At 54.0% G+C, this 23459-nt stretch overlaps 8 protein-coding genes across 8 annotated transcripts; 4 read left to right on the top strand and 4 right to left on the bottom strand.

The window, feature by feature from the left end:
- Nucleotides 1-33: 33 nt before the first annotated feature.
- On the bottom strand, nucleotides 34-1445 carry NCS57_00027000 (CUE domain-containing protein; the record flags this gene model as incomplete). The annotated part of the gene is made up of 4 exons (XM_053050357.1): nucleotides 34-428; nucleotides 479-988; nucleotides 1039-1348; nucleotides 1425-1445. The coding sequence occupies 4 exons, from the start codon at nucleotides 1443-1445 to the stop codon at nucleotides 34-36; spliced, it is 1236 nt and encodes a 411-aa protein (XP_052918872.1).
- A 477-nt stretch (nucleotides 1446-1922) lies between these two features.
- Nucleotides 1923-4000, top strand: NCS57_00026900 (uncharacterized protein; the record flags this gene model as incomplete). The annotated part of the gene is made up of 2 exons (XM_053050356.1): nucleotides 1923-2144; nucleotides 2195-4000. 2 exons carry the CDS (start codon nucleotides 1923-1925, stop codon nucleotides 3998-4000), a joined length of 2028 nt encoding a protein of 675 aa, XP_052918871.1.
- Nucleotides 4001-6959: 2959 nt separating this feature from the next.
- NCS57_00026800 (uncharacterized protein) lies at nucleotides 6960-9304 on the top strand (the record flags this gene model as incomplete). The annotated part of the gene is made up of 3 exons (XM_053050355.1): nucleotides 6960-7183; nucleotides 7261-9012; nucleotides 9061-9304. 3 exons carry the CDS (start codon nucleotides 6960-6962, stop codon nucleotides 9302-9304), a joined length of 2220 nt encoding a protein of 739 aa, XP_052918870.1.
- Nucleotides 9305-11189: 1885 nt separating this feature from the next.
- Nucleotides 11190-14125, top strand: NCS57_00026700 (uncharacterized protein; the record flags this gene model as incomplete). Its single annotated transcript, XM_053050354.1, has 3 exons — nucleotides 11190-11241; nucleotides 12210-12393; nucleotides 12739-14125. 3 exons carry the CDS (start codon nucleotides 11190-11192, stop codon nucleotides 14123-14125), a joined length of 1623 nt encoding a protein of 540 aa, XP_052918869.1.
- Nucleotides 14126-15310: 1185 nt separating this feature from the next.
- On the bottom strand, nucleotides 15311-17482 carry NCS57_00026600 (uncharacterized protein; the record flags this gene model as incomplete). The annotated part of the gene is made up of 1 exon (XM_053050353.1): nucleotides 15311-17482. One exon carries the CDS (start codon nucleotides 17480-17482, stop codon nucleotides 15311-15313), a length of 2172 nt encoding a protein of 723 aa, XP_052918868.1.
- A 1642-nt stretch (nucleotides 17483-19124) lies between these two features.
- Nucleotides 19125-19665, bottom strand: NCS57_00026500 (DASH complex subunit DAD2; the record flags this gene model as incomplete). The annotated part of the gene is made up of 3 exons (XM_053050352.1): nucleotides 19125-19285; nucleotides 19339-19398; nucleotides 19449-19665. 3 exons carry the CDS (start codon nucleotides 19663-19665, stop codon nucleotides 19125-19127), a joined length of 438 nt encoding a protein of 145 aa, XP_052918867.1.
- Nucleotides 19666-19988: 323 nt separating this feature from the next.
- On the top strand, nucleotides 19989-22138 carry NCS57_00026400 (uncharacterized protein; the record flags this gene model as incomplete). Its single annotated transcript, XM_053050351.1, has 2 exons — nucleotides 19989-20542; nucleotides 20593-22138. 2 exons carry the CDS (start codon nucleotides 19989-19991, stop codon nucleotides 22136-22138), a joined length of 2100 nt encoding a protein of 699 aa, XP_052918866.1.
- A 393-nt stretch (nucleotides 22139-22531) lies between these two features.
- Nucleotides 22532-23250, bottom strand: NCS57_00026300 (Vacuolar protein sorting-associated protein 29; the record flags this gene model as incomplete). Its single annotated transcript, XM_053050350.1, has 3 exons — nucleotides 22532-22657; nucleotides 22714-23124; nucleotides 23182-23250. The coding sequence occupies 3 exons, from the start codon at nucleotides 23248-23250 to the stop codon at nucleotides 22532-22534; spliced, it is 606 nt and encodes a 201-aa protein (XP_052918865.1).
- Nucleotides 23251-23459: the final 209 nt, after the last annotated feature.

Below are 23459 nucleotides of genomic sequence, written 5' to 3'. Positions count from 1 at the left end.
TTTTGGCCGTCACGCTCATACGTTGCTTCAGCTCTAGTTCTTCTTCGCACTCGCGTCTCCTTGTGAGTCGACCAGGTTGTCGGCCATGGCTTCTGCGGCAGCCTTCTTGAGCCGCTCGTTGTCATCTGACTTCTCGTCCTTGGGCTTTTGATGTGTCTCCCGCTCATCCTCGCTATCCCCCAGGCTAAAAGGGTCGTTCTCGGCGATAGGGCTGGGCTCGACCGTCGACAGCGGCTGCCACTTGCTAGCCTTTGCGCTACCCGCGGGGGCGGCATCCTTGGGCGGCACTCGCGGCGACGAGTCGTACATGTTGATCTCTTCCGTCTCCTCCTTGAAACCAACACGTCTACCGGTGCTCGGCTTGGGCGAGGCCGAGGGTGGTGGTGGCTTATACATGCCCGTGTTGGCCATTGGGCGGTTAATCGGGGCTACATGCCATTAGCTCTGGTTCCTGGCGTTTCGCATGGGCGACACTTACTTCCATCAGAGGAAAACTTCATGCCAGCAAAGTCGTCACTGAGAACCTGGGGGTCCGCGTCGTATCGCTCGTAGTCACCGCTCCGTCGGCTGGACTCACCAGGGCGACGGAAAGGTTGTCCCTGTCGCTGAGTCTGCTCCTCGCTCTCGTCAAAGTTCTCCTCGATCTTCTTCTTGATATTGGTGATCCACCCATTGACCTTAGTCTGTGTCTCGAGGAACCCCTTTCGAAGGTTTTCACGGATTACGGGGAGATCATCGTCGATGAAGCTATGCTCCCGCTCGTCGTCCCATTCGTTCTGGCCCTGCCTAGGTCGACCTTCGTTATAACCTCGATTGGCGGTCCGAGACTCGTAAGCTCCGACGTTGTCGTAGTGCTCAGCAAGCTGTCGCGCATAAAGTTCATCCGCCTCCATTTGCGACATCTGGGCTCGGCCCTGCGGCCTTGGTGGTTGGGGAGGAGGGGCATCATCCTCGGGCTCGTTCTTTACAGCATCGGGGTCGGTCATCTCTATATGTGCGTCAGTTTGCGCCGCTCCTCCGTAATATGGCACAACGTACCCAACAGGGCGTTAAAGGCGGGCTCGACGTTGCCGCCGCTAGCCCTCAAGACAGCCTTGATGATACCCTGGTCAACAGTAGGGAATGCCTCCTTGAGTATCAGTTCGTTCTTTTGCGCTTCGGTCAACGGTCGTGGCGGCTTAGGGGGAGCAGCTTCGTTGGTTGGTGTCTGAGAGGTTGCGGTCGCGGCAGCGGTTGTCGGCTTCCCGTCGTCCCCGAGGACACCAGACTCCTGAACATCATCGTCATCCAGATCGAGGGGTCGAGCAGTAGTAGGCGACTCGGGAACACTCTCGACCGTAGCCTTGTTCTTCATGACGAACGAGTGTCAGCCATTTGCTTCCAGGCGCAACTTTGCGAGCTTAGCTCTTAAAGGAGTAACATACCGAATCTGTCGGGGCGGACATCTTGACAGCGCGATGAGATCGTAGTTAGGGGATGTATCGACGTCAGTGAAGTTAGAGATGAGGACCCTGAACTATAAAAATACGTCCGAGGGTAAAATAGTGGCGGGAAATTGGTCGATCTCGCTTCAAGTTGGCCTTGCTCGTGATAATATAAGGCAGATGAGGCGCGAGGGGTCGACTGAGCCACGACGGCTGATGACGTTGACCCAGAGTTAAGCTCTAGGCTGCCGTGATTCGCTACTCAGCCACTCGATCTGATTGGGCGCCACTAGCAATTGTTATGGCGCCACAAAGTGTAGGGTAACTTTAGGTGTATCAAGCATCTCTCTTGCGACGCCGTTTCTACATGAAAGTGCTTCCATGCATGCTGATGCAGATGTTTTTACGCAGAAGGTTGCACGTGGACAACTCTTATTTATCTGGGAGTAGTTATCGGTGCTACTGTGTCTTCTAAGTTGGAATCTGTGATCTGGGACAATGGGTGATTTGGATTTGGACTCAACTTTCATTCCGGCGCTTCACAAGCCAGCTGCTCTTCTTCCCATCGCCAAACACCGAGAAAGTTTGCTCTATGTCGTAGAGACACATCCAGTCGCGATCGTTATTGGTCAGACGGGTTCCGGAAAGACGACACAGATCCCACAGTTCCTAGAACAGGCAGGATGGTGCTCAGACGGGAAGATCATTGGCATCACACAGGTAAGCAACTCTCGACGCGACGTGAAGTATCCCACTGACCAATTCACAAGCCCCGCCGAGTCGCGGCAACCACAGTTGCAGTACGTGTGGCTGAAGAAGTTGGCTGTGAAGTTGGAAAGGAGGTCGGATACTCTATTCGATTCGAAGATGTCACTTCTGCCTCCACCAAGATCAAGTTTCTCACTGATGGCCTGCTCATACGGGAGGCCCTCGTCGATCCTCTGTTGACGCGGTACTCTGTCATCATGGTAGATGAGGCACATGAAAGGTCCATCAGCACTGACATTCTCCTCGGCCTACTCAAAAAGATCCGGCGAAAACGGCCAGACCTTCGCATCATCATCAGCAGTGCCACCCTGCAGGCCAAGGAGTTTCTGGATTTCTTCACGAGGACTAGCGATGACCAACCCGCCAAGGGGAATGGAAATGAGAAAAATGAGATTGGAGCCATCGTCAGCCTGGAAGGGAGGACGTATCCGATAGACATCTTATATCTGGAGTCACCAGCGGAGAATTACCTGGAAAAGGCCATCGACGTGGTCTTCGACATACACACCCAAGAAGGTGAAGGAGACATTCTCGTCTTTCTCACCGGCCGGGAAGAAATCGACAACGCCATTCAGGCCGTAAGCGAGCGATTGGCTGACCTCAACCCAAAATATGGCCCTCTGATGCCACTGCCGTTATATGCTGGTCTATCCACTGAGCAGCAGATGTACATATTCGACAAAACGCCCGAGGGCACTCGAAAAGTGGTATTCTCGACAAACATCGCAGAAGCCTCAGTAACCATCGATGGTGTCGTTTACGTGGTTGACAGCGGATTTGTGAAGCTGAGAGCCTATGACCCAAGAACGGGAATAGAGTCACTCACCGCCACGCCTGTCTCCAAGGCGGCGGCATCACAACGCGCTGGACGAGCTGGACGAACAAAGCCAGGGAAGTGCTTTCGACTTTACACCGAGCAAAGTTACCAATCACTGCAGGAGGCCAACATCCCAGAGCTCCAGAGGTCAAATCTGGCCCCAGTCATCTTGCAGCTGAAGGCACTGGGGATAGACAACGTTGTTCGGTTCGACTTTTTATCATCCCCACCTTCCGAGCTGATGTCCAAGGCACTGGAGCTGCTCTATGCTCTAGGAGCACTTGACGAATACGCCAAACTGACCCGGCCTCTTGGCTCAAGGATGGCTGAGCTGGCGGTGGAACCTATGATGGCCAAGACCCTCCTGTCAGCGCAATCCTTTGGCTGCCTCAGCGAGATGCTTACAATTGCGGCCATGACTAGTCTTGGGGGCAGCGTATGGTTTTCGCACGAGGGTGAGAGGAAGAAGATGGAAACATCACGGAGAAAGTTTGCTGTGGACGAGGGAGACCATTTAACCCTCCTCAACGCGTACCAGGCCTTTGTCACCAAGGGAAGAAAGGAGGCCAAGTTTTGTCACGAGAATAACCTCAACTACAAGTCGATGAGTCGAGCGGTGAGTATCAGGGCACAGCTGAAACGATACCTGGAGAGGTTCAGCATCAACGTCGATGAGACGCTCGCTGGACAAGCATCGGTGGACAATATCAAAACGGCGGAACAGATCCGACGCTGCCTCACATCAGGATACTTTGCCCATGCGGCGAGGATGCAGCCCGACGGAACGTTTCGCAACGTTGAAGGAGGAACGGTGCTGCACGCGCATCCAAGCTCCCTTATGTTTAACCGTAAAGCGGATTGGGTCATCTTCCACGAGGCGATGGAGACGGGTGGCAAGATCTTCATCCGGGAAGTGACCAAGATCGAGAAAGGCTGGCTGCTAGAGTACGCGCCAGAGTTCTACAAGGTGACATCGGATAGGTGGGGGTAATGGGGAGCAGGATCAATATGAAAGGAGGCGGGAGGAAGCCATGCTCGGAGGTGAAACCGCCGAGTTTGGGGTTCAGCCAGATTGATTTCTGGTTTCAAGGTTTTATGAGCAGGGATAACATGTTGGTTAATGCAGGAGTGAGGCATTTGCGAGCTCCTCTTGTTTCTCGCGATCTAGGGTGAGATGGTGTGACTTGATATGGGGGGTTATAGAATGCAACAGAGGAAAAGCAGTTGGGCGGATTAGAAACCCGTCGGGCACGGTGGTACTCCGTACGGAGTAGAACACAGCTTTCTCACTGCTCACAACTCATCTCGGTGATATGTGAGAGCTTGTGTGACTTGCATTAGCTCGGCTGTGATCGTAGGTCAGGATAATATCAGAACCAGTCGGTTTACGATCAACAAACAACTGATGTGCTATGTAAGCGGCCCGGACATCTCGGGGGAAATGCAAGACAAGCCCCAAGACAGAGCCTCGCACCACGGGTGATCCAACCACGGCAAAGCAAGGTGACGATGGCCTCGTGCGGGAAGACGTAAGGGAGCACGCCTACGTAAGCCGGCCGGTCTCCCCGGTGGATCATTTGTTGTTTTTTTCGCATCGTCGCAAGCTAAGTTGCGATACGGGGGCACCGATTCAAATTTCCAAGGCTCCATGTCATTGTTGCCGATCATCACTGGTGTTCCTGTAATCTTGTCCCGTTGAGGCAGGCATTGCGCTCCTGATATGCACCGAGTATAAATGGACACAAGCCAGCTCACCACTGCACAACTAGCAACAGACAGCGCACGAGAGAGTAATAATGCCCCACGTTATGTAAGGTCCTGATGCATGAGCGCGGGAATAGGACAATTGTGTAACGCTGGCGACATGCGGCTTGATATGAGGAGTCGACGATCACGAGCAAGCCACTGGGTCACAGCACCAAGCATCCCCGGGGCGGCCAGGGCATTAAACCTGAACGACGGTGACAGTGTGTTAGATAGCGCAACCCACTGTATTTCGTTTCTGAATCTTTGCTTTCAGGGCTCAGGCCGGTGTCGACGGGGGATCATCATCATGTTCCAGGGGCAAGGACGTCTTCGGCCATTTCACGGCCGGCACTGTCGAAAGGTCGGTCTCGGATACCGTCGTCAATGGAGTGGAGGGTCCCACTGCTCTGTCAGGGGACCGCGTACCTGCAGCAGAAAGCAGCCACTGGCGACTGGCGCAGCCGCCCCTGACGCCCCTGACGCCACTGCGGATAGGCGGGGAGTCTTTCCCCTTTATTTACTTTCCAATTCTGGTGCTTTGCTTGTTTAAGCAAAACCATTCCATCGCTTCCGTTGGCCAGCGCCTCTTGGTCACCTCCACCGTAAAGCCGGGGCCCTTGATCTCGTGCCTTGCATGAAGCGCTCATAAACCATTGGATGCTTAGTGTCTCTGCCATGTGACTGGTCAGGGGCAGGAGGTTGTGCATCTTGGTTCGCCGGGTTATGCGAGACTGTGTGCTCTGCCGCCTGAGCAGAGCACGCACACACAAGAGCCGTGATGATTCTTGAACCGTTATCTATGGCTGCCACTGGGTGCCGTCACCGGGCGCTAACGGGGTGGCGAGGGACGATGGATACTCTTTGGGAAATTAAACGTCTTTTTGCTTCTTTAGTCGATGGCTTCAGGGACGCATAGGTCTGGGCGTGCGGAGGTACAGTAGGTACATTATTATCTTCAAAGGTGAGGCTGGGAGACTGTCGTAGATGGTTGCGGTCAACGTCTTCTACACGATTCAGCCTTTGTGCAAGCATCCTGGCTCTTCGCAGGGCTTCCATGACGAGATGCCCTCTCCCCCCTTCGCTCTCGACCAAGGCCAGGCCACAAACCCCTTCCTGGATCCAGCAGGATGCCCCGAAAATGCTTCTCGAGGCCCACCTCAATCTCTCTTGGAGGAGCACTGGAAGGGGCCTGGAAATGACCGGGGGGTCCCAAACCACCAATGGTTTGATGGATCCAATCATGGGTTGGACGAGAACCCAACCTGGTGTCACTCTCGCTCCGTCTCGCTCCCCTGATTAGGGATCCATCCAGTGAGCGACGGCGAAGCTCACCGTCTGGGACGGGCGGGATCCATGGATCTGATCCATCCCCTGGTGCTGCGCTGGACAGGCCATCGAGGCATTAGCCTGCTGTAATCGATATTGTTAGAGGGTACATCGCGCTGCAGCATACGCGGACAGTGGGCGCTGGTCCCGGCAGCACGCCCGCTGCAAGCTTCCCTGGTGGAAGGCGCTGGGACAGTCAGTGCCTGCCAGGAGGAACGCTCCCACCTGGGCCTGGTCTCCCGCCTCGCTCCACCACCTCCATCCAACCTCCACTACCTCTCTTCTTCCTCTCCTCCTCTCCATCGTCGTTCTCTCTCTCGTTCTCCAACTGTCGACCGACCGAACGACGACAGGATCCTTGTGTTTCCTCCCTCACAGAAGCTGCCTGCCAGCGGGCTCGTCATTCTTTTAACCTTGCCTTAATACCGAGTCTTGATTTTCAAGCTCAAGTCCTTCTTTTCGTTTTGGTCTGCTCTTGGCTTCATTGTCCGGCGACCTAGCCCTTCTTTACACAACAACATTATAGCCCTTCACTCACAATCGCTCGCTGGCCTTTTTGGCACTTTTGACAACCTCGTTTCGAACCTTGCGGTGTCCCATTTGCTTCTACGCTTCTCTCGATCCCTCGACGAAACGATTCAAGACCCCCCGAGCGCCTTATCAACATTGGAGACTATTCAGCCGTCTGCCAACCTCGTCACCAACCGTAACTCTTAATGGTCAGGACAGTTGTGTTTGGATTTTAATTCGACAATTCTTAATATCTTTCTACGCCATCTCGAGAAATTGTTGTGGAGGAAAACCGTCTTTATCGCCAACACCCTCATTGTTTTGAAAGCTCTCTAGTTGCATGCGCCGTCACCACAACTACACGCACCATGGAGCTCACTCACTATGGAGGCTACCGCCTTCAACCCCGTATCAACCTTGGTCGAGAGGTCACCCCGGTCACCCCCGACAGCACAGATAAGCCTCCGACTGGCGTCTTTCATCGACTTTTTGCACGATCGTCGGAAGACAAGTGCAAGGAAACGCCAGACTCCAACACCTGCGAGAAGCCTGTTGGAGGAAGTCTGACCGTGCCCATCGTCGTCGTTATTGTGTACGCCATCAACTATACCTTTTTGAGCAGTGCGGTTGGTGAACTTGAGGAATGAATTGCTGACTCTTGTTGTGTAGTGTTGTCCTCGTGCTTATTGCAGGTTTTCTGTTCTACCTTCATCGTAGAAATGTTAAGAGGGCTAGACTGGAGGATGCTCGAGATCCTCACAAGAGCCTGGATTTTGGACTGGGCGATCAAAAGAAGTCGGCCCGCAGAAGCATCTTCATGGGTGGAGGCGGCGAGAAAGGTCTCCATCACAAGCAGAGTCAGCTCTCGATGGACATGAACCTCTCATCGCCTTACCTTTTGCCTCCGGGCCTGCAGCAGTCGCGCGAGTCACTTCATTCTTTGGCCAGGTCTCTCGGTAATGATAGCCAAGACCCCTACCAGTATGTTGCGACCTACACGCATAGCGAGACCGGCTCCATGCGGTCCTTTAACCCCAAGGAATCGTCCTCGCTGTATACTAAATCAAGCAGCAACCGTACATCTGTTGGAAAGGATCCCTCCCAGAGGATGCCTCCCTCGCGTATGAATTCACTTCCCGAGACGCCCATCTCAGCCACGGATTCCAAGGTTGACCCCTTCGCTACGCCCAAACTCCCTGAGCCGACTCATCAGGCAAACTCCCCCGTCGAATCCGAGAAGGCGAAGGCCCATACCGCTTCCATTGTCCCAGAGATCGGCGTCATCTCCGACTTTGATGAGAAGCATGACAGCTCCCTGGTTCAACAGCCACCAGTCGCCAGGACCAAGAGCCCCGAGTTTGAGCTTCCCTCGTTTGCTCAGACAACAGACACTGCCCAGCCCGCCAGCAACGCCTTTACTCTGCCTGCCAACAAGGATAATGAGCCAACTGGTCTTGGACTGAACTTTGGATTCCCCAAGCCTACCTCCCCAACTGTCGATGATGCTCCTCGCTCTGCTCCCCTTCCCAGCCAAGACCGACACAGCGACGGCTCTAACTACCAGGCCTACCAGCCTGTGGTTGACATTGCTGACTACTATGGAGATGATGACGATGAAGGCCGTGGCCGCACCATGCAGCGCAAATCATTCTTGCCCGACCAGTCTCAGCCCCAGGGTCTGGGAGTTCCTCAGCAGGATAACAAGCGATTGTCTGTTGGATTCCGCCCTCTGCCCCCGGATGAGATCACTGAATCTGAGGACCCCGAGTACCGTGCCAACCGTATTCGATCCTTCTACAAGGAGTACTTTGAGGATACCAAGGAGGCGCCACCACCTATGCCTCCCATGCCCCCCATGCAACGCGGCAATGGTGGTCACGGCCAGTACTACGACGACTACAACAACCAAGGCAACCTTGGTGAGGCGGCGGCCTACTTCGACCCCGAGACCAATGCCTTTGTCATGCCCTATGCCGAGCCTGTCACTCGTCGTGCTATGACACCTCCGCCTGCCGGCCGCTTCCGGGGCGGACCCGGCCCCCGTGGTCCTCGCGGTCCCCACGGCCCTCATGGCTCTATCGGCGGCATGAGCGCCCAGAGCGGACCTCGAGGACGATCTCGTGCCGGCTCTGCTCTCGGTCCTCGACCTGACTCATCTGCCTCAGCGAGATTCCGTCAACCACCCAAGAAGAGGCTCCCTCCCCCTGCTCCTCTCCCCACGCTCCCAACCCCCTCCAAGCTCAAGGATGACAACTTCGCTATCATCAACGCAGCCGACTTTGCGCCGCCTGATCGTATCCGAGACAACGTCGCCGGCCGCTCCCAGAGCCCATTCGGCGAGAGGCGACCCTACTCGCCAACAGTGCCCGCAGCCGTGCCCCTAGTGACTGCCTTCGACGAGCTCACCGCTCTGCCTAGCCCGTAAGTTAACACTGTGATGTAAGATGATTGGATGCTAATCTGTCATAGTCACTTGCTCCGCAAGTCAAGCACATTCACGGGTCTGGACTTTGCTCCTCCCAAGAAGTTCAAGGACGCAGACACGATGAGCGACGCGGGCAGCATCAGGAGTAACAAGAGTGGTATCTCTCAAGCACAGCTCGGTGCCATCCGTGCTGGAGCTGGACGTGTGAGCCGACTCCCTGGCGACACGGTCTTCACGCAGACGTCTATGCAAGACGCACTCAAGCCTTCATGGACCCTTCGGCCTTGATGAAAGGCAACAAGCAGCGCAACCTGTCTGTCTGATGTTTCGGACAGTTTTTTGAGCGTTGGTTTTGTGGCATTCATTGCATTACTCACACAGCGTGCGCCGGTTCTTGACAAATTCTTTGCACTTTCTTCGCTTCACGGGCGCATTTCAGGGTCATGACGACTTGCGATTTTCATCTTTCACATTCTTGGGCAACATGCAGGGCTTGCATATAGAAGGTTTTGGAAAACCACACGACAAACTAGATGACGACTACTGGCTTGGACAACGTCTAGCCATTGTATATAGGTCAATTGGATGTGGTGCTATCATATTAAGCATCACCATCTCGTTTTTACCATGGACACTGAACCAGATTGATGCTACTGGGTGACTGACGTACGAGCGATTTGATGACTACCGTGTGGTGATTGGAGCGAATAAGTTACACGGGCTGGCATGGTCCGAGTTTGGGCTTGCCCTGTTCTCAAATGGGCAGTTGGGTATTTAGAACCAACAACTCGTATAGTCGGCATTCCCGTGCATGAGAATGGAGTTTCTATTCCAGAAGGACGCGGGAAACCTGATGGCGACACGAAGTGGCGAACAAACAAGACCTAACTGGCGGGACGGATATGCAGCATTCAGCAGCGCCAACTTGATGTTTTGAAGGATCAGCAAAGGCAGCGTCAAATCGAGGCACTGTTCCTGGGGCGATACAACTTGACGAGCAGCGACACGCGACCAGATTCCTATTTTTAGGGGCCCTCCGCCTCCAAGGGTGGCTCTAGGTGGCTCGCGGCTAGCGTGGAATGGGCTGTACCCGGGACAGACGATGAGTGGGGATTGGGCCGGGAGCTGGGTTGAAGGCTTGAGATATCTAAGATGGCGGTAGATACGGCAGCATGGGCTTGTTTGGATTTGATAGAGATGAACATGATATCAAGATGAGAGTGGCGGGCGAGTTATCACAGCTGCCAAGTCGATGCTTGATTGGATTAATAGAATGGGCTGTTAAGGTGTAGGGGTCCAGTTGGTGGCGGTGATGATTTTGGGGAGCGAGATTATGGCTGACGGGGTCTCGTTTAAGCCTTCCATTTGCTTTTGGAACCAGGTTGGCAGGTGGAACAAGAAGACTTTCAGTTGTCTTGTCTTTCAATGTCTTGAGCCATGTTTTAGACTCATTCCTGTCTGTCGCGTTCCAAAGATCTAGATTTCTGCGGCCGCGGAGGTGTTGGCGGACATTGTTGTCGATTTCGGTGGTGACCGGGGACAGCAGCGTTGCATCGCAACGGCTATTCAGGGCGTGACTCCGAGATTAGATGGTTCTTCTGTCTGCATCCTCTGGCCGGGAAAAGATATTATTTAATATGTGCGATTGCAATTCTGCGAATGTGATTCTTGTCGAGCGATTGTAGTTGTCGGACCATGACATTCCAGTGCAGCAATGGTAAATTGGAAGGGGACTCTTGGGCGGGCAAACCGGCACTGATTGAATGCCAGTTGGGAAATTATCCGCCCTCATCATGATGACGTCTCATGGGGATCAAGATGGTGGTGAAACGGCCGATTGACGCCGTGTTAGGGTTTTTTCGCAGATGGCCTTTTCACACTGTCACAAGCTTTTGCAAAGTATTTTACTCTGCATGATTGGGGAGGAATTATCACCACAAAAGTGTTTAGCCTAGTCAGCGTGGGAAATTGATGTCTCCATGGGACTATTGACGTGTACATATATATTAGCTGTAAGGGAGGGAGGGGAATCCCATGTTGTGTGTAAATTGCGAGGCAGTCTCGGTGGCTGGTGAGAGCAATCCTCTCGTGTGCTGGTATTCATTCTCTGTCGAGGCATTCGATAGTTGAACCCTCGAGTAGGGCGTCGACAATGACAATCCAACAAAGAGAAATGGATGTTGGCATTTCCCTGTCAGCTGCCCTCTCGTCGAATCGTGCCGAGGGTGGGTAGATCACAGCCTCGCTGGGCCCTCGTATCGATTCGGGGGCTACACGGCGCTAGAGTAGAGGCCCCCCCAGGGTGTGGCCGGTGGTCCAGAATCGGACAGAGGCCGCCGCAGCATGTGGTCCATTAACCCCTGCAGCGAGTTTGATCGAGATAGAAGGGGATTGGTACTTGCTACACGGTGGTGGATGATGTGAGAGCCAAAGTACCTCGACCAGTCAGTCTTCTCGTACCTGAAGCACGGAAAGGTACCCGAACGGCCGACTACGATTTGCTGCTGCAGCTGGTGTAGTGCTTGCTGCGGATGATGGATGCTCACTCATTGCTGATGATGTTCAGGAGCAAAAGCCCATCCCATCCATGTGCCACACACTCTCTGTTCTCTTGGTTGCACTCTATTTTTTCCCTTGTCTCTCTTCCGTCTCATCCTTCTTCATCTTTTTCTTCTCTCACACACACAATCTCTTCTTCGTGATTGCTCGTCGCCGTTAGCAGAGCATCACGCCTCTTGCCGAAAGCAAACAGACACACCCGCCATCCAAGTTCCAGGACGAGCGCCTCGACTAGCCTCCGTTCCCATCAAACCACCCAACTTTGCGACCGCCGCCCGCCAGCCCCCGGCCGCCCGGCTTTTCCTTCACTTCTATCGATTCTCTTGACGCAAATTAAGCTTGACTGTTGGGACTAGCTGAAACTGGAACTGGTCTTCAGCTTGGAAGAAGGAAAATAAGGCAGGGTCAAGACCTACTAAAAGTCCCAGTAACGGCCTCCACCCGCGCGCGTCCGCCCGCTAAACAAGGCCCTTACCAACTGCCCCCGGGCATTTCATTCTGAAGAGGGAAAAAAAAGAACCCGCTGCTCGAGTGGGCTCCGTTGCTTGTGTTTATTGTCTCGCCTACAGCTCGCACCACCCCCGACCAACCACCCCCGACTCCGACCCGACAGGACCTTACCTTTGACCTTCAGGCCTACTCCGTACGCTTTCGACACACTCTCTCAACCTCTCCTCGTACATCCACAGGCCGACTTCGAAACACCACCTGTTCGTCCTTGACTCGCCCCGCGACGAATCGCCTTGTCGCCCTCTACGCATTCTCATTCTCGAGACAAGGGGGGGAAGCAAGCAGAAAGATCGGTCAAACGATTCAAGGTACGTTTTGTATCACGATACTCGTGCATTCTGCCATGCATTCGCCCGTTGTCATCCCTCCACGCGACCATCGCCCCCAGTCTCCAGTCTGGGCAGGATACTCCTGATCCGCAACCATCGCCAATATTGTCCCCTCCCCATTCCGAACCCATCGCGCTTAGATGGCCTATCCCATCAGTCGCCTCCCTTTTGTTGATGGTCTTCCGCTCCTATCGCTGCTTAATGCACTACACTACCCCCTCGTCCTTGTCTACATCACCCGACTACTGCTGCTGCACCATCATTCAACAAGCATCTACTTGGATCCAAGTATCATCGTCCCGCTGACATGTTCCTCAATCCCAGGCAACTCCCCAGAGTGAGCACGCCCGGCTTCGTCATGTCCAACACTACGGGCCAGGGCGACTCCCAGCCCACCGAGGCGGCCTCGGTGCCAAACCCTCAACCCTCATCTCCCGCCGACGACAACAACACGGCCGACAATAACTCGCCCTCGCCATCTGCGGGTAACAATTCTCCTACATCCGCCGCCAACCCGGCACCCACTTCAGATTCCAACGACGACAATGCGTCAGCTACCAACAATGAGCCAAGTAACTCTCCAACTGAGGCACCCAGTCCTTCAAACAGTCCCAGCCCAACACAGGCCAATTCGGCAGAAGAAACAAATAATGAACCATCTTCCGATAATTCAAGCCCTTCACCAACGGAGAACAAGCCCGAAACTCAACCTACTCAATCAAACGCGCAACCAACCACTGAAGAGTCCAAGCCGTCTCCTACGAATGACAACAACGATGATAGCTCTAGCGAAGAGAACCAGCCGTCTGCTTCCGAAGTCACCACATCCGAAATCCTATCGACTATCGTTACAGTTACAGGCAGCAAGGGCCCAGAAACTAGTATAGTGCTGGTTACGGCTGTTAGGACTCAAAGGGTCACCGCTACTGAGGCATCCGCCTCGGCGACGAACTCGGATGATGCCGAGGCCATTGATTCTTCTAAGAGCAACGGTGGCGGCGGTGGACTGGACCAAAAGAGCAAGGTTGCCATCGGCGTTGCCGTTCCAATTGCTGCCATTGCCCTCCTTGCTCTCCTCGGACTGTTCTGGTGGAAGAAGCGGAAGACCAGAAGGCAGGCCGAGGAGGAGCGCCGCAAGGAGGTCGAGGATTATGCTTACAACCCCAATGCCGATCCCACGATCCCAGCTGTTGGAATGGCGGACGGTGGTTATGAGATGAGGGAGGATGGATCCTCGGGCTACCGTGGTTGGGGCAACACCACCATCGGCTCGACCGGACGCAAGGCCTCCACCACCATGTCTGGTGGCGTTAATGGCCAAGCTTATTCTGACGTTACCTCTCCGACCCGGGGTAACTTTTCGGATGCACGATCGGGTGAGCCCCTGATGGACGGCTCACACTCTCCAGAGGGTGAGATCCTGGGCGCCATGGGCCCTTCTGCTGCCAACAACCGTGGCGCCGAGGTGCACCGCGGACCTTCCAACGCCTCATCTTCATACAGTGCCGCTGCCCGATCCGATGCCTCAGACCCCATGGGTGTGCCATATGGCGCCGGTGGCTCGTACTACGATCAATACACTCAGAACCCATACAGCGACAACGTACCACAGCAAGCCGTTATCCGAGACAACCCGGCTCGCCGAAACACGCGCATCGAAAGTCCCTCTCACTACCCTCAGCAGAGCGCGGGTATCTCTCAAAACTTTTAAACCTCTCTCACTTCGCTCTCCCTCACGGTGCTATCAACACTCGCTGGCCACCGTCTCTTTTTGCTTTTCCTTTGTGACTACAAAGATACCCGCATCCTGTCGAAAATCTCTCTCGCTAGGAAGGTGGACTGCACTGCACTGAACCGGCGTTTGAACAACAAAAATCACAACGGCGTCTGCTTTGTTTCTGGACGAGAGGCAAAATCTCATGTTACCTCGACAAAGTTACAACCTAATCGCTCACTTCTCCTTTTCCATATGAAACCTGGGAGTTTTATTCTCAACGGTGTTCTGTACCACCAACATCCAAACGGAGCATTTTTGGCTTTTTATTCCCTTCTTTCTGTTTTGTTTTTGTCTTGTTCCTTTTTTGCTTTGAAAGACAACAACCAAGGGGTGGTTCTTCAACCCCCCTTCTCTTTTTTTTTTTTTTTTTTTTTATCCCTTTGACTATCTACGCTTATATCATGAGTTGGAATTTGTACATACGATGAACGGCAGACCAAGCCTCGAGGCTTTCTTTTGTCCAAGATGATTCAAAAGGCTGTATCAAGCCCAGTAATGGTTGCAGGAGAAGGAGAGAGGTGGCGGTGGTGATGAAAAACAAAAGCAAGGGATTCAAAGCCTCGGGTTGAATCTGTTGGTGGATATGAGAGATAGTTGTTGAATCATCCAACATGGGATGGATGATGGACTTTTTAGAAGAGTTGATTGAATGATGCTTGGATTTGGGTCTATAGAGGTACATAGCGAGCGAATTGGAAAGAAATGCTTTTTATATCTTGGCTGGCGTCACACTGAAAGTGAGGAGCCATCACTAGTTGGTTTGCCCAGAGACTCTGAACAGTATGCACGACTGAATATCTGAGCCATCATCAGTTGGTCTGGTCATCACCGATCGATCTACCCAGACACCTTGAATCGTACAACTGGCAATGGCAGATAATGGCCTCAATTCTGGTAAACAACTACTAACTGATGCAGTTTTGTACAATTTTTAATACAGCAACAACTCTGCGCGCCAACGCCCCCTGATAAGCTCGCAAACCAACGCCCTCGCAAATACTCGAAGCAACAATATCTCAATAACAAACAAAAGCAAGCACATAACCAGTGCTAAACTCCAATCCTTTTCCAACTCCTGGCTCAAGGCAAAATCAGTAAAACACGCCAGCTCAAACGCCATTACGCAATATAATGGTCTTGCGACCCATCCCTCAAGACATCTCTCAAAGCCTGCTGCTCCTTGCGCTTCTTCTTCTCTGCCCACTCTCGACTCGCGATCCTAGAGCGTTCTGCCGCTTGCTCGCGCGCCAACCGAGTAGCAGCCTCACGCTCTCGTTTCTCTCGCTCTCTATCACGTTGAAAGCTGGTGTTGTCTCGCTGAAAGATCTCTTTACCGCGGAGCTTGAGTTGGTGCGCTTCCTCGGCAGTGAGCGTCGCCCGCTTTCCGCTGGCACTTCCTCCGGAAGTCGAGGTGCCCCTGCTAAGATCCTCGCGTGATGTTGCGGTAGAAAGTCGGCCGCGGCCATGGGATGGCTTGGCCTCTGAAGGAGGGACCGCTCGTGAGCCTGTAACTGACAATCGCTTCGTTTTGTTCTCATGCTTTGCTCCATCATCTTCTTGAGGAAGCTTGCCCTGGCGGGCTAGGCTAGCAATTGTCTCTCGCGGAATGCTAGCCGGCGTAATACTAGTACGCACGGGTCTTGCCTTGAACTCGCGCTTCTTTCGCTCCTCTTCCTCCTGCGCCTTGAGACGGGCTTCACGCTCCTCTCGCTTCCGGCGGGAAAAGGCTTCTCCTGGAAGCTCAAAGTTGGCCTTGGTGGGTGGCTTACTAGACTTGGGTCTCGGAGGAGGCACATAAGCTTTCTGAGAATCAGCCTGGGCACGGCGAGCTTCACGCTGTTCCTTGAGCCGTCGAGCAACAGCCTCGCCAGGAAGCTCAAAGTTGGGAACAGTTGGGGGCTTGGTCGACTTGATGGGTGCATGGAGCGAAGCGGACTGAGAGATGGAAAGTCGACCTCGCGAAGGCTGCGATCTGAGCTTGGGTGCACCTTCTGGTGCCTCATCCTGCTTCTTATCGCGGAACACAAGGGAGGTCGATCGACGAAGCGCTGGTGCCGACTTTGCGGATGGCTTGACGCGAACTGTAGCAGACATGCCGGCTATCGAGACCCTCTTTGAGATGGTTGCCTTCTTACTCGTGGACGGTGGCTCAAGATGCTTGCTGCTAGAGCTGCCATTGACCGGCGAGGCAATTCGCCTTGGCTGAGTTACAGCATCGATAGCCTCAAGCTCATCCTCGAGCTTGTCGAGCTCTTCGAGGGAGTCTTCAATGCGAGGTATCGAGAAGGACCCGTTCCTTGAAGAGTTGCTATAACTACTGCTCCTTTCACTTATCAATGTGAGCGACGGCGAGACGGCCTGTTCCCTCACCTCCACCACTTCAGGTACTTTTAGTGGTGGGTTTTGGTGAGACTCATAGAGTGGCGGAGGAACCAACGACATGTTGAGCTGATGGTCCAGTAGCTGGGAGTAATCAAAGCCCAAGGATGAGCATTCAGTGAGGGTCAAGGGAGTCGCTAGAAGCGAGAATGTGTCAGTCGAAGGAATGGCGGAGGAATTAGGGAGGGTTTCGCGCGACAGCAAGTTGCAGCCATAGACCTTGGTCTCGTTCTCGCCATCGTCGGAGGAGCCGTGGTCGCTGGCGTAGCCAACTGGTGCCGGGCAGGCTAGTAGCCAGTCGAACTGACCTGCCAAGTGGTCCTGGTACCGTTGGTGAGGTGACTCTTCAACCTTGAAGTTCAACAATGGATGGTTCTCGTCGTTGATTACTACCCAAACTACGTCAGTATGTCGTGATAGACCAAGCGAGCGGGTGCGCAAAGGACCGATATGAGACTGGAGAAGGTGCTTATGGAATTGGCAAAGGAACTGACATCTGCGTGACTGCTGGCTGAGCGACGAGGGCGAGCCCACGGTCGCAGCAGACTTTGGAATGGACAAAAGGGTCGATTCTTCCAAAACCACATCCAAAGGCTCAAAGGTGTCCGAGTCGACTTGGGGGCGGCGTCGAAAGCCGCGGGATAGGGAGGATCTGGACTTGACGGTGCCGCCCTCGACGTCTTTGGTGAGGAATGAGTCGGGGGCTTGGGCGTACAGAGGGGAGCTCCGGGCAAGACTCTTGTTGTGGACCTGATCAACGGGCAGCTCTTGAAGCTTCCCTCGAAAGGCCGGAGAGGAAGAGGGGATCGAGGAGGGAACTGAATTGGCGTCGACATAAATATCCTGGCTCGTCACGGGCCCCGGGCAGGCCAGGGCCGTGGCAGTGGCGCGTTGGACTCGGGGTTGGCCCATGGCTTCCGAACAATGAGCCTCGCGCAGCGAGTCGCTGATGGGCCTCGAAGGAGGTCTTGATGGGTCCTCGGGAACCCTTGCGAACCCTGGGAACGTGGGATGCCGGGGCTGTGAGAGGTCCAAAGACAAGAGACTCAGATTGAGGCGCCACCAGCGTCCGGTAGAACAGGGGAAAAGTCAGGGAGCAGATGTGTAATTTCGCAGATGAGCAGGGATCAAGACGCCGGCCGACAGCGGGGCCCTGTCTGACTTGTGATGGACAGGAATTAGCGAGAATGAAGTATGCTTGGGCGGGTTCTTGAGGCAATAGAGCCGTGAAGTTGGTGATGAATCGATGAAGACGAAGCGACCAAAATACCTAGCAATCAATGGTGGATGTTTGATGTTGAAGAGGAGAGGAAGTGGGTTTCAGCAGTGAGGCTAGAAAAATAAACAAAAACAAATAAAGAACCACGGCAACCACAGCTTGGACATCCACCTTCCTGCAGTGCAACAACTTCTGTCGTCACTGCCACTGCATCACATCATTCTTATATAGACGACTTCCCCTCTTCAAATGCAGCTGCAGCATCCAAAGGGAGCCGGCGAAACCTTCTCCTCATCCGGCTCCTCTTGGCAGTTCCATTCCACACGATATCTACAGTACACTCCGATTGAGTCGCAACCCAACAGACAGCTCGGGTTCATTTGCAGCTTCCTCGTGTTGCGTCTCTCTTTCATTGGCCAAACCCTCTCGCCGTGGCTCCAGAGCGGGAGGCCCGCAGTAGCTGCTGCACCCCGAATTGATAGTGCACGCACATGCACAACACGGGCGATGATCCACCAACTGGAGAAGAGACGGGAGACGACATTCAAACCTCGACTTGTCTCTAAATCGACATTGGTTTACATTATGGGCAGCGCAATATTGGAGGATACAATTTGGCCAAAGTTGACTTCAATTTTGGCCCCCAAGCTAAGGTGGTCTCTGGCGGAAGCCGTCTGGTAAGGGGTAACCAGGAACCATGCAGCCACTTTCATTCCTTGCAAACGCCAACACAACTCGGGCTATCAATCTCATCAAAGCCGACAGGCTCCCACCGTAATCATACCCTATATCTGGCAACATGATTCCAATCAGGAACTTAGTCTCCAGGGTCTAGAGCTGCCATTTTCTCCGCTGTCCGGGCCCAGGCTGTGGTAGCTATTGATAACCACCTATTCGGTAAATCTTGTGGCTGGAGCCTTTACAAGACACCGACACTACCACGACCCCGTCGGAAACCTTCAGTGCCGTCTCAAAACCAAGCTTAACTGGCGAACGAGGGTTACGGATGCGAGTATTCGAATTGCCTCTTCGTTTAATTAGTTCTCAGTCTCAGCCCTTGCTATCGTCAAGATGCATCGCCTTGGTTGACATGGATAGGTGGGTACCCTATAGGGGGGAGAGTCAATCCCGGAACTGCACTGGGTTTCGAGGTTTACCCTCCCTGGTGCATCGCTCACAAACGACACGGAAGATTGATCCTGAGTCGTTAAGTGCGCAATTAGTTGCCAAAGTGACGTATCTGGCGTGCAGCCGCCGCGATTTTGTTCGCCTGACGATCGTGGAGACGCTTCGGATGGGCGTTCAACTTTCTCAGATATCATAATGCCCTAGCTTTCATGACGCTTGTTCCTCAGCGGCGGCCTCGGCAGCTTCGGCCTGCGCCTGCAATGCTGGTGCATGTTCTGTCGGAATTCGTACTAGAGTCTGGGGAAGCGGTCCTGTTTCGTCTTGGGACTCCTCGGCGGGAGCATTGGCTGCCGTCTTTGCAAGTTTGGCTGTCGAAAACACATCAGATCAATACTCTTTCGTGCAACATTTCGAGACATACAAGAAGCCATGTTGATGGCACGTAGCACGTTATGCCAGTTTCCAACAACCGCCGCAATAGCTATCAAGCGTTAGCCAGAGCACGCCGTAAGTGACAACCTCGTCATGTACCCTCCGTTCCATCAGACAGCGTCGAAAGCTTCTGCTCAAGAGCTTCCATTTGTGTTGCGACCGCGGCACTCAGATCTCGAAGCTCTCTCAGGTTCTCGAGCTCGGCTTTCTTTTCTTCGATGCGTTGCAAGAGAGCCGGCGACTGTCCGGCGCTGGATGTAGCCGAGGCGCTCGGGTTGCGCATATGGCCCGAAAACGATCGCGTAGGATAGGACATGGTTGCGGTTAACGAGCTTCAAAGAACCATTCGCGTCTCTTGTCGTCAACTTGAATATCGCGTCTCTGCATGACTGATGGTGGGGTTAAACCGAGGGGTTACCTGAATGAGCTGGCTCCCCGGCAACGGGTGGGTCCCCGAAGAAACATTCCGCGCTACGTCAAAACCGGTAAAAGTAAATAATGATACAACCAGAAATTCCATTCGTAGACCGACACTTGACAACACCCTTTGACTTAACCCAAGACAAACCCGCTCCCCTTCGACAAACTCCACAGCCAAAGTACCCAAGTCGATTGCTCACCGCCTCTGCATTATGAGCTATGGCTAGGTTGAATGAACCCCCCGTGCCTACGGACAGCCTCGAAACGCGTAAGTTGCATCTCAGGAACTCTCGTTCTTGCATCTTGCCTCGGCGCCAACTCACCATGTCTCTCGATATAGTTCGAAAGAAGCTGCTGCGCCAGAACCGTGACCTTGCCAAGTCAAACAACATACGAGCGCTTCGAATCCGGGAACTCGAGAATGATTGCGCCTGCATGCTGTCCGAGAACCTCGAGCTCCGGGGCCGCATCCTAGAGCTTGAGAAGGAGCTCGAGGACAACGATGCCAGAAGGATTGCCGACCACGCACTCGCGATCAAGGCCAAGCTAGAGTCCCAACTCACAGAATGGGGCACCCTTCTTGCTGGCCTTGGTCTGGAGCCTCCCATGAAGCGACATTCCCCTCGCCCTCGAAAGTCACAACAGAAGCCGAGATTGAGCTTTAGCTCTGCCCGACCTAGCCCTTCTCAACGGCGACTGCGAGACATTGCCCGAGAGATTGAGGAACTAGGCCACATTTCAGAGACCAAGGCCTATCCTCGCCAGTCCATGAAGTAAGTCGTCCAGCCACCCTTGAAGGGGAAACAGACTAACAACCTCACAGCCCCGAAGAAATACTTGCCCTCCGATCAGTCGCCGACGATACCAACTCCCCTGATAGCGTTGATTCTCCTGAGCTTGGTCCTCCTCCTATGTCGCAGTTTATTGACCAGGACCCGGTCAAGGTCGACTCGCCCAGCCGGTCGCGTCCTACACCCGTTCAAGAAAGCCCCAAAACAAAGCTTTCGCCACCCGAAGCCCTTGAATCACCACACAGCAACAAGATGATGCCACGATCCCCGTCACCGGAGAAGAAGAGGGAGGTGGTGGTAGAGCCCCAGGAGCCGCAAACGGAGACGACTGTACCAGAAAAGAAAGCCATCGAAACGAAGCCACTTGAGACCAAGGACCACAACCCTTCTGTGGCTGATAACTCATCCATTCAACCTGTCAAGACCGGATCGAAGCGAAAATTCGCCGCCAGAGACGACATGGGAACAGCTAAGCCGCAGAGGATAAACAACGAAAACGAAAACACTCGAATCATGGCCGAAAAGCCATCGATCCGTGAGAAGGCTGGAGGCAGGACATTGAAGGAGCTCACCAGCATGAGGAAAGAAGCTCGTGAGAAGGCAAACGCGACGGGTACAAGGAAGCCTCTCGCAGCCAAGAGCACCAACGACGATATGACTTCGCCAAAGAAGACATCAAAGCCAGTGGCTTTGGATGAAGTTGCGGCGGCCAAGGCTGATCTCGTCAAGTCCAAGGCCACTCAAGATCGACCGAAGTCGAGGTCCAAAGTCCTGCCTCCCATTACCATCGACGCTGTGCCCGATCTTGAGCCCACTGCACCAACAGTTACCGACGTATCTTGCGACCTCGGAACACTCTTGACCCAACAAGTCCTTCTGTCTCCAAACTCGCCGGATAGTGCCGTTTCGACGGAGGCAGGACGTGGGGGAACTCCTCCACCCATCGACATCAACGCGAGCCGGGAACCAGCAAGGCCCAGCAGACGGAGTAGGGCAGCAGTCAGCTATGCGGAACCGAACCTTCGAGACAAGATGCGACGACCCACAAAGGAGCTTCTCGACGCTGTGGCAGGCGAGGGCAAACATGCTCGACGATCGAGTGTAGCCGACCTGGCTGCCCCCGACACGGTCAAGGTGAAGCGTGAGACCGATGCTAGCGACTCCTGGAAGAAGCTTCCTCCTGCAGGTTCCACGAATGCCGAGAACGAGCCTGGAAGCATCCCTGCCAGCCCACTCGCCGGAAAGGGGTCACCGCCAGAGCTTCCCCAGTCTGTCGGTGTACGAGGAGGTAGACGCTCGTCGATGATGGTTCAAGGGTCTGCCGCGGACCGTATTGAGTCGAATGAAGTACAAGATACCAAGGAAGAGTCAACCCCTGACTCGACCAGTCTGAGCGAGGTAGACGTGTACGACTTTACACCCTCCTCGCCTCAGCCTGAGAAGCAGGCGCCAGTTGAGCCGAAGAAGAGGACTGCCGGCCGACGAGCCACGAGGCGTGTGTCGGCGGCTGTCCATAGCGAGGAAGGCCTTGCGATCAGAGAGCGAGCTTCATCGAGGCGAAGGAGTATGATGCTGTAATGATGCATATTGCAATAGCCGGAGTTTTAGAGAATTGGGCGTTTATGGGAGTCTGTTGCTTGTCAGCGCTGATGCCTTTTGATGGGAAAAAGATTCAGACTGGTTACATGCCCAAGATACCTCTACACCAAGCGATGGAACGTTGTTTATTTTTTCTGAATGATTGTATTTAATGTTGTTTCCGTGTTGGATACCTCACATGCACCCAATTAGAGACGATGTTGACGGTCTGTCTGAGCTGCACGATGCATGTCGAATATGAGCGTCCCTTGTCTCATTTGGAGTAGTATTTTTGACGTGCTCCTTGAAGCTGTGATGGGTATAGATTCTTTGGTCTTTAATGCATCGCTGAATGTCTTTGAGTGGTAGCCCCCTACTGCTCCTGTGTCCATCTCATGATGATCCTCCTGATGGCTCAACTGGCTTTGTGTATGTCACCTTCTCCACCGCCACATTCTCATTACCCTTATCATCCTTTCGTAATTGGTAAACGTAGAGAGTGAGGGAGATTCCCTGGACCTAATGACATTGTCAGTATGCAGTGACCTTCAAGATATCAGTCGCAGAGCACTTACATCCATCAAGCAGAAGCTTGGTGTCGGGTCCTCGCCGTCCTTGCTCCAGCTTCCAGGGAATGCGCCAGTTGCGCTTCCCGGGTTCACAAAGAACTTGTCCATGTACTCGAAAGCATCGAAGCGGTGAGTGCCGCCCCAGCACAGAACATCCACGTCCAGCTTGTTCGCCTCGGCCAGGAGCAGGTCGGGCTCGTTGGAGACGAGAGTGAAGCCCTCGAGGAACCCAATGCGGAGGCTGCCGTGGGTGACGACCTGGGTCAGGGGGAGGGAGGTGGCCTCGACGTCATAGCGGCCCTTGACGATCTTGAGGTCCGGAGAGATCGATCGCAAGTACTCGTACGTGTGCTTGTCGGTCAGGTTTCCGAGGCAGAGCGTCTGGCCGATCTTGCCGGGGGCGAGGAGCTTCTTGAACTGCGGATGGTGTTAGCGAGCGCGCGGCCCTCGAAGCATGTTGCGGTCGGCGATTACCTTGGCGGGAATGTCAAGCGCCCTGTCAGGGATGTGAAGATCCCCTATAACGAGAATGAGGAAAGCCATGGTGTCTCTCTGGCGCCGGGAGAGAAATGAAGCTGCAGATGGGTTTGCGCTTGACAAGTCGGGAGGCGCAAGCTGCCAGCCCCTTGAGCTCCGTGAGGCTGGAGGGGCAGTTCGAGACAAGGTACGTAGTGGATCGGATAGAGCGGTAAGCTGGAGGGCAGCCACATCGTCATAACGGGGGCTGAAAATGTGGCTCAGCACGCAACACC

This window comes from Fusarium keratoplasticum, chromosome 1 (genome assembly GCF_025433545.1).
Source record: "Fusarium keratoplasticum isolate Fu6.1 chromosome 1, whole genome shotgun sequence".
Classification (NCBI taxonomy): domain Eukaryota; kingdom Fungi; phylum Ascomycota; class Sordariomycetes; order Hypocreales; family Nectriaceae; genus Fusarium; species Fusarium keratoplasticum.
This window is presented reverse-complemented; position numbering and strand designations above follow the sequence as displayed.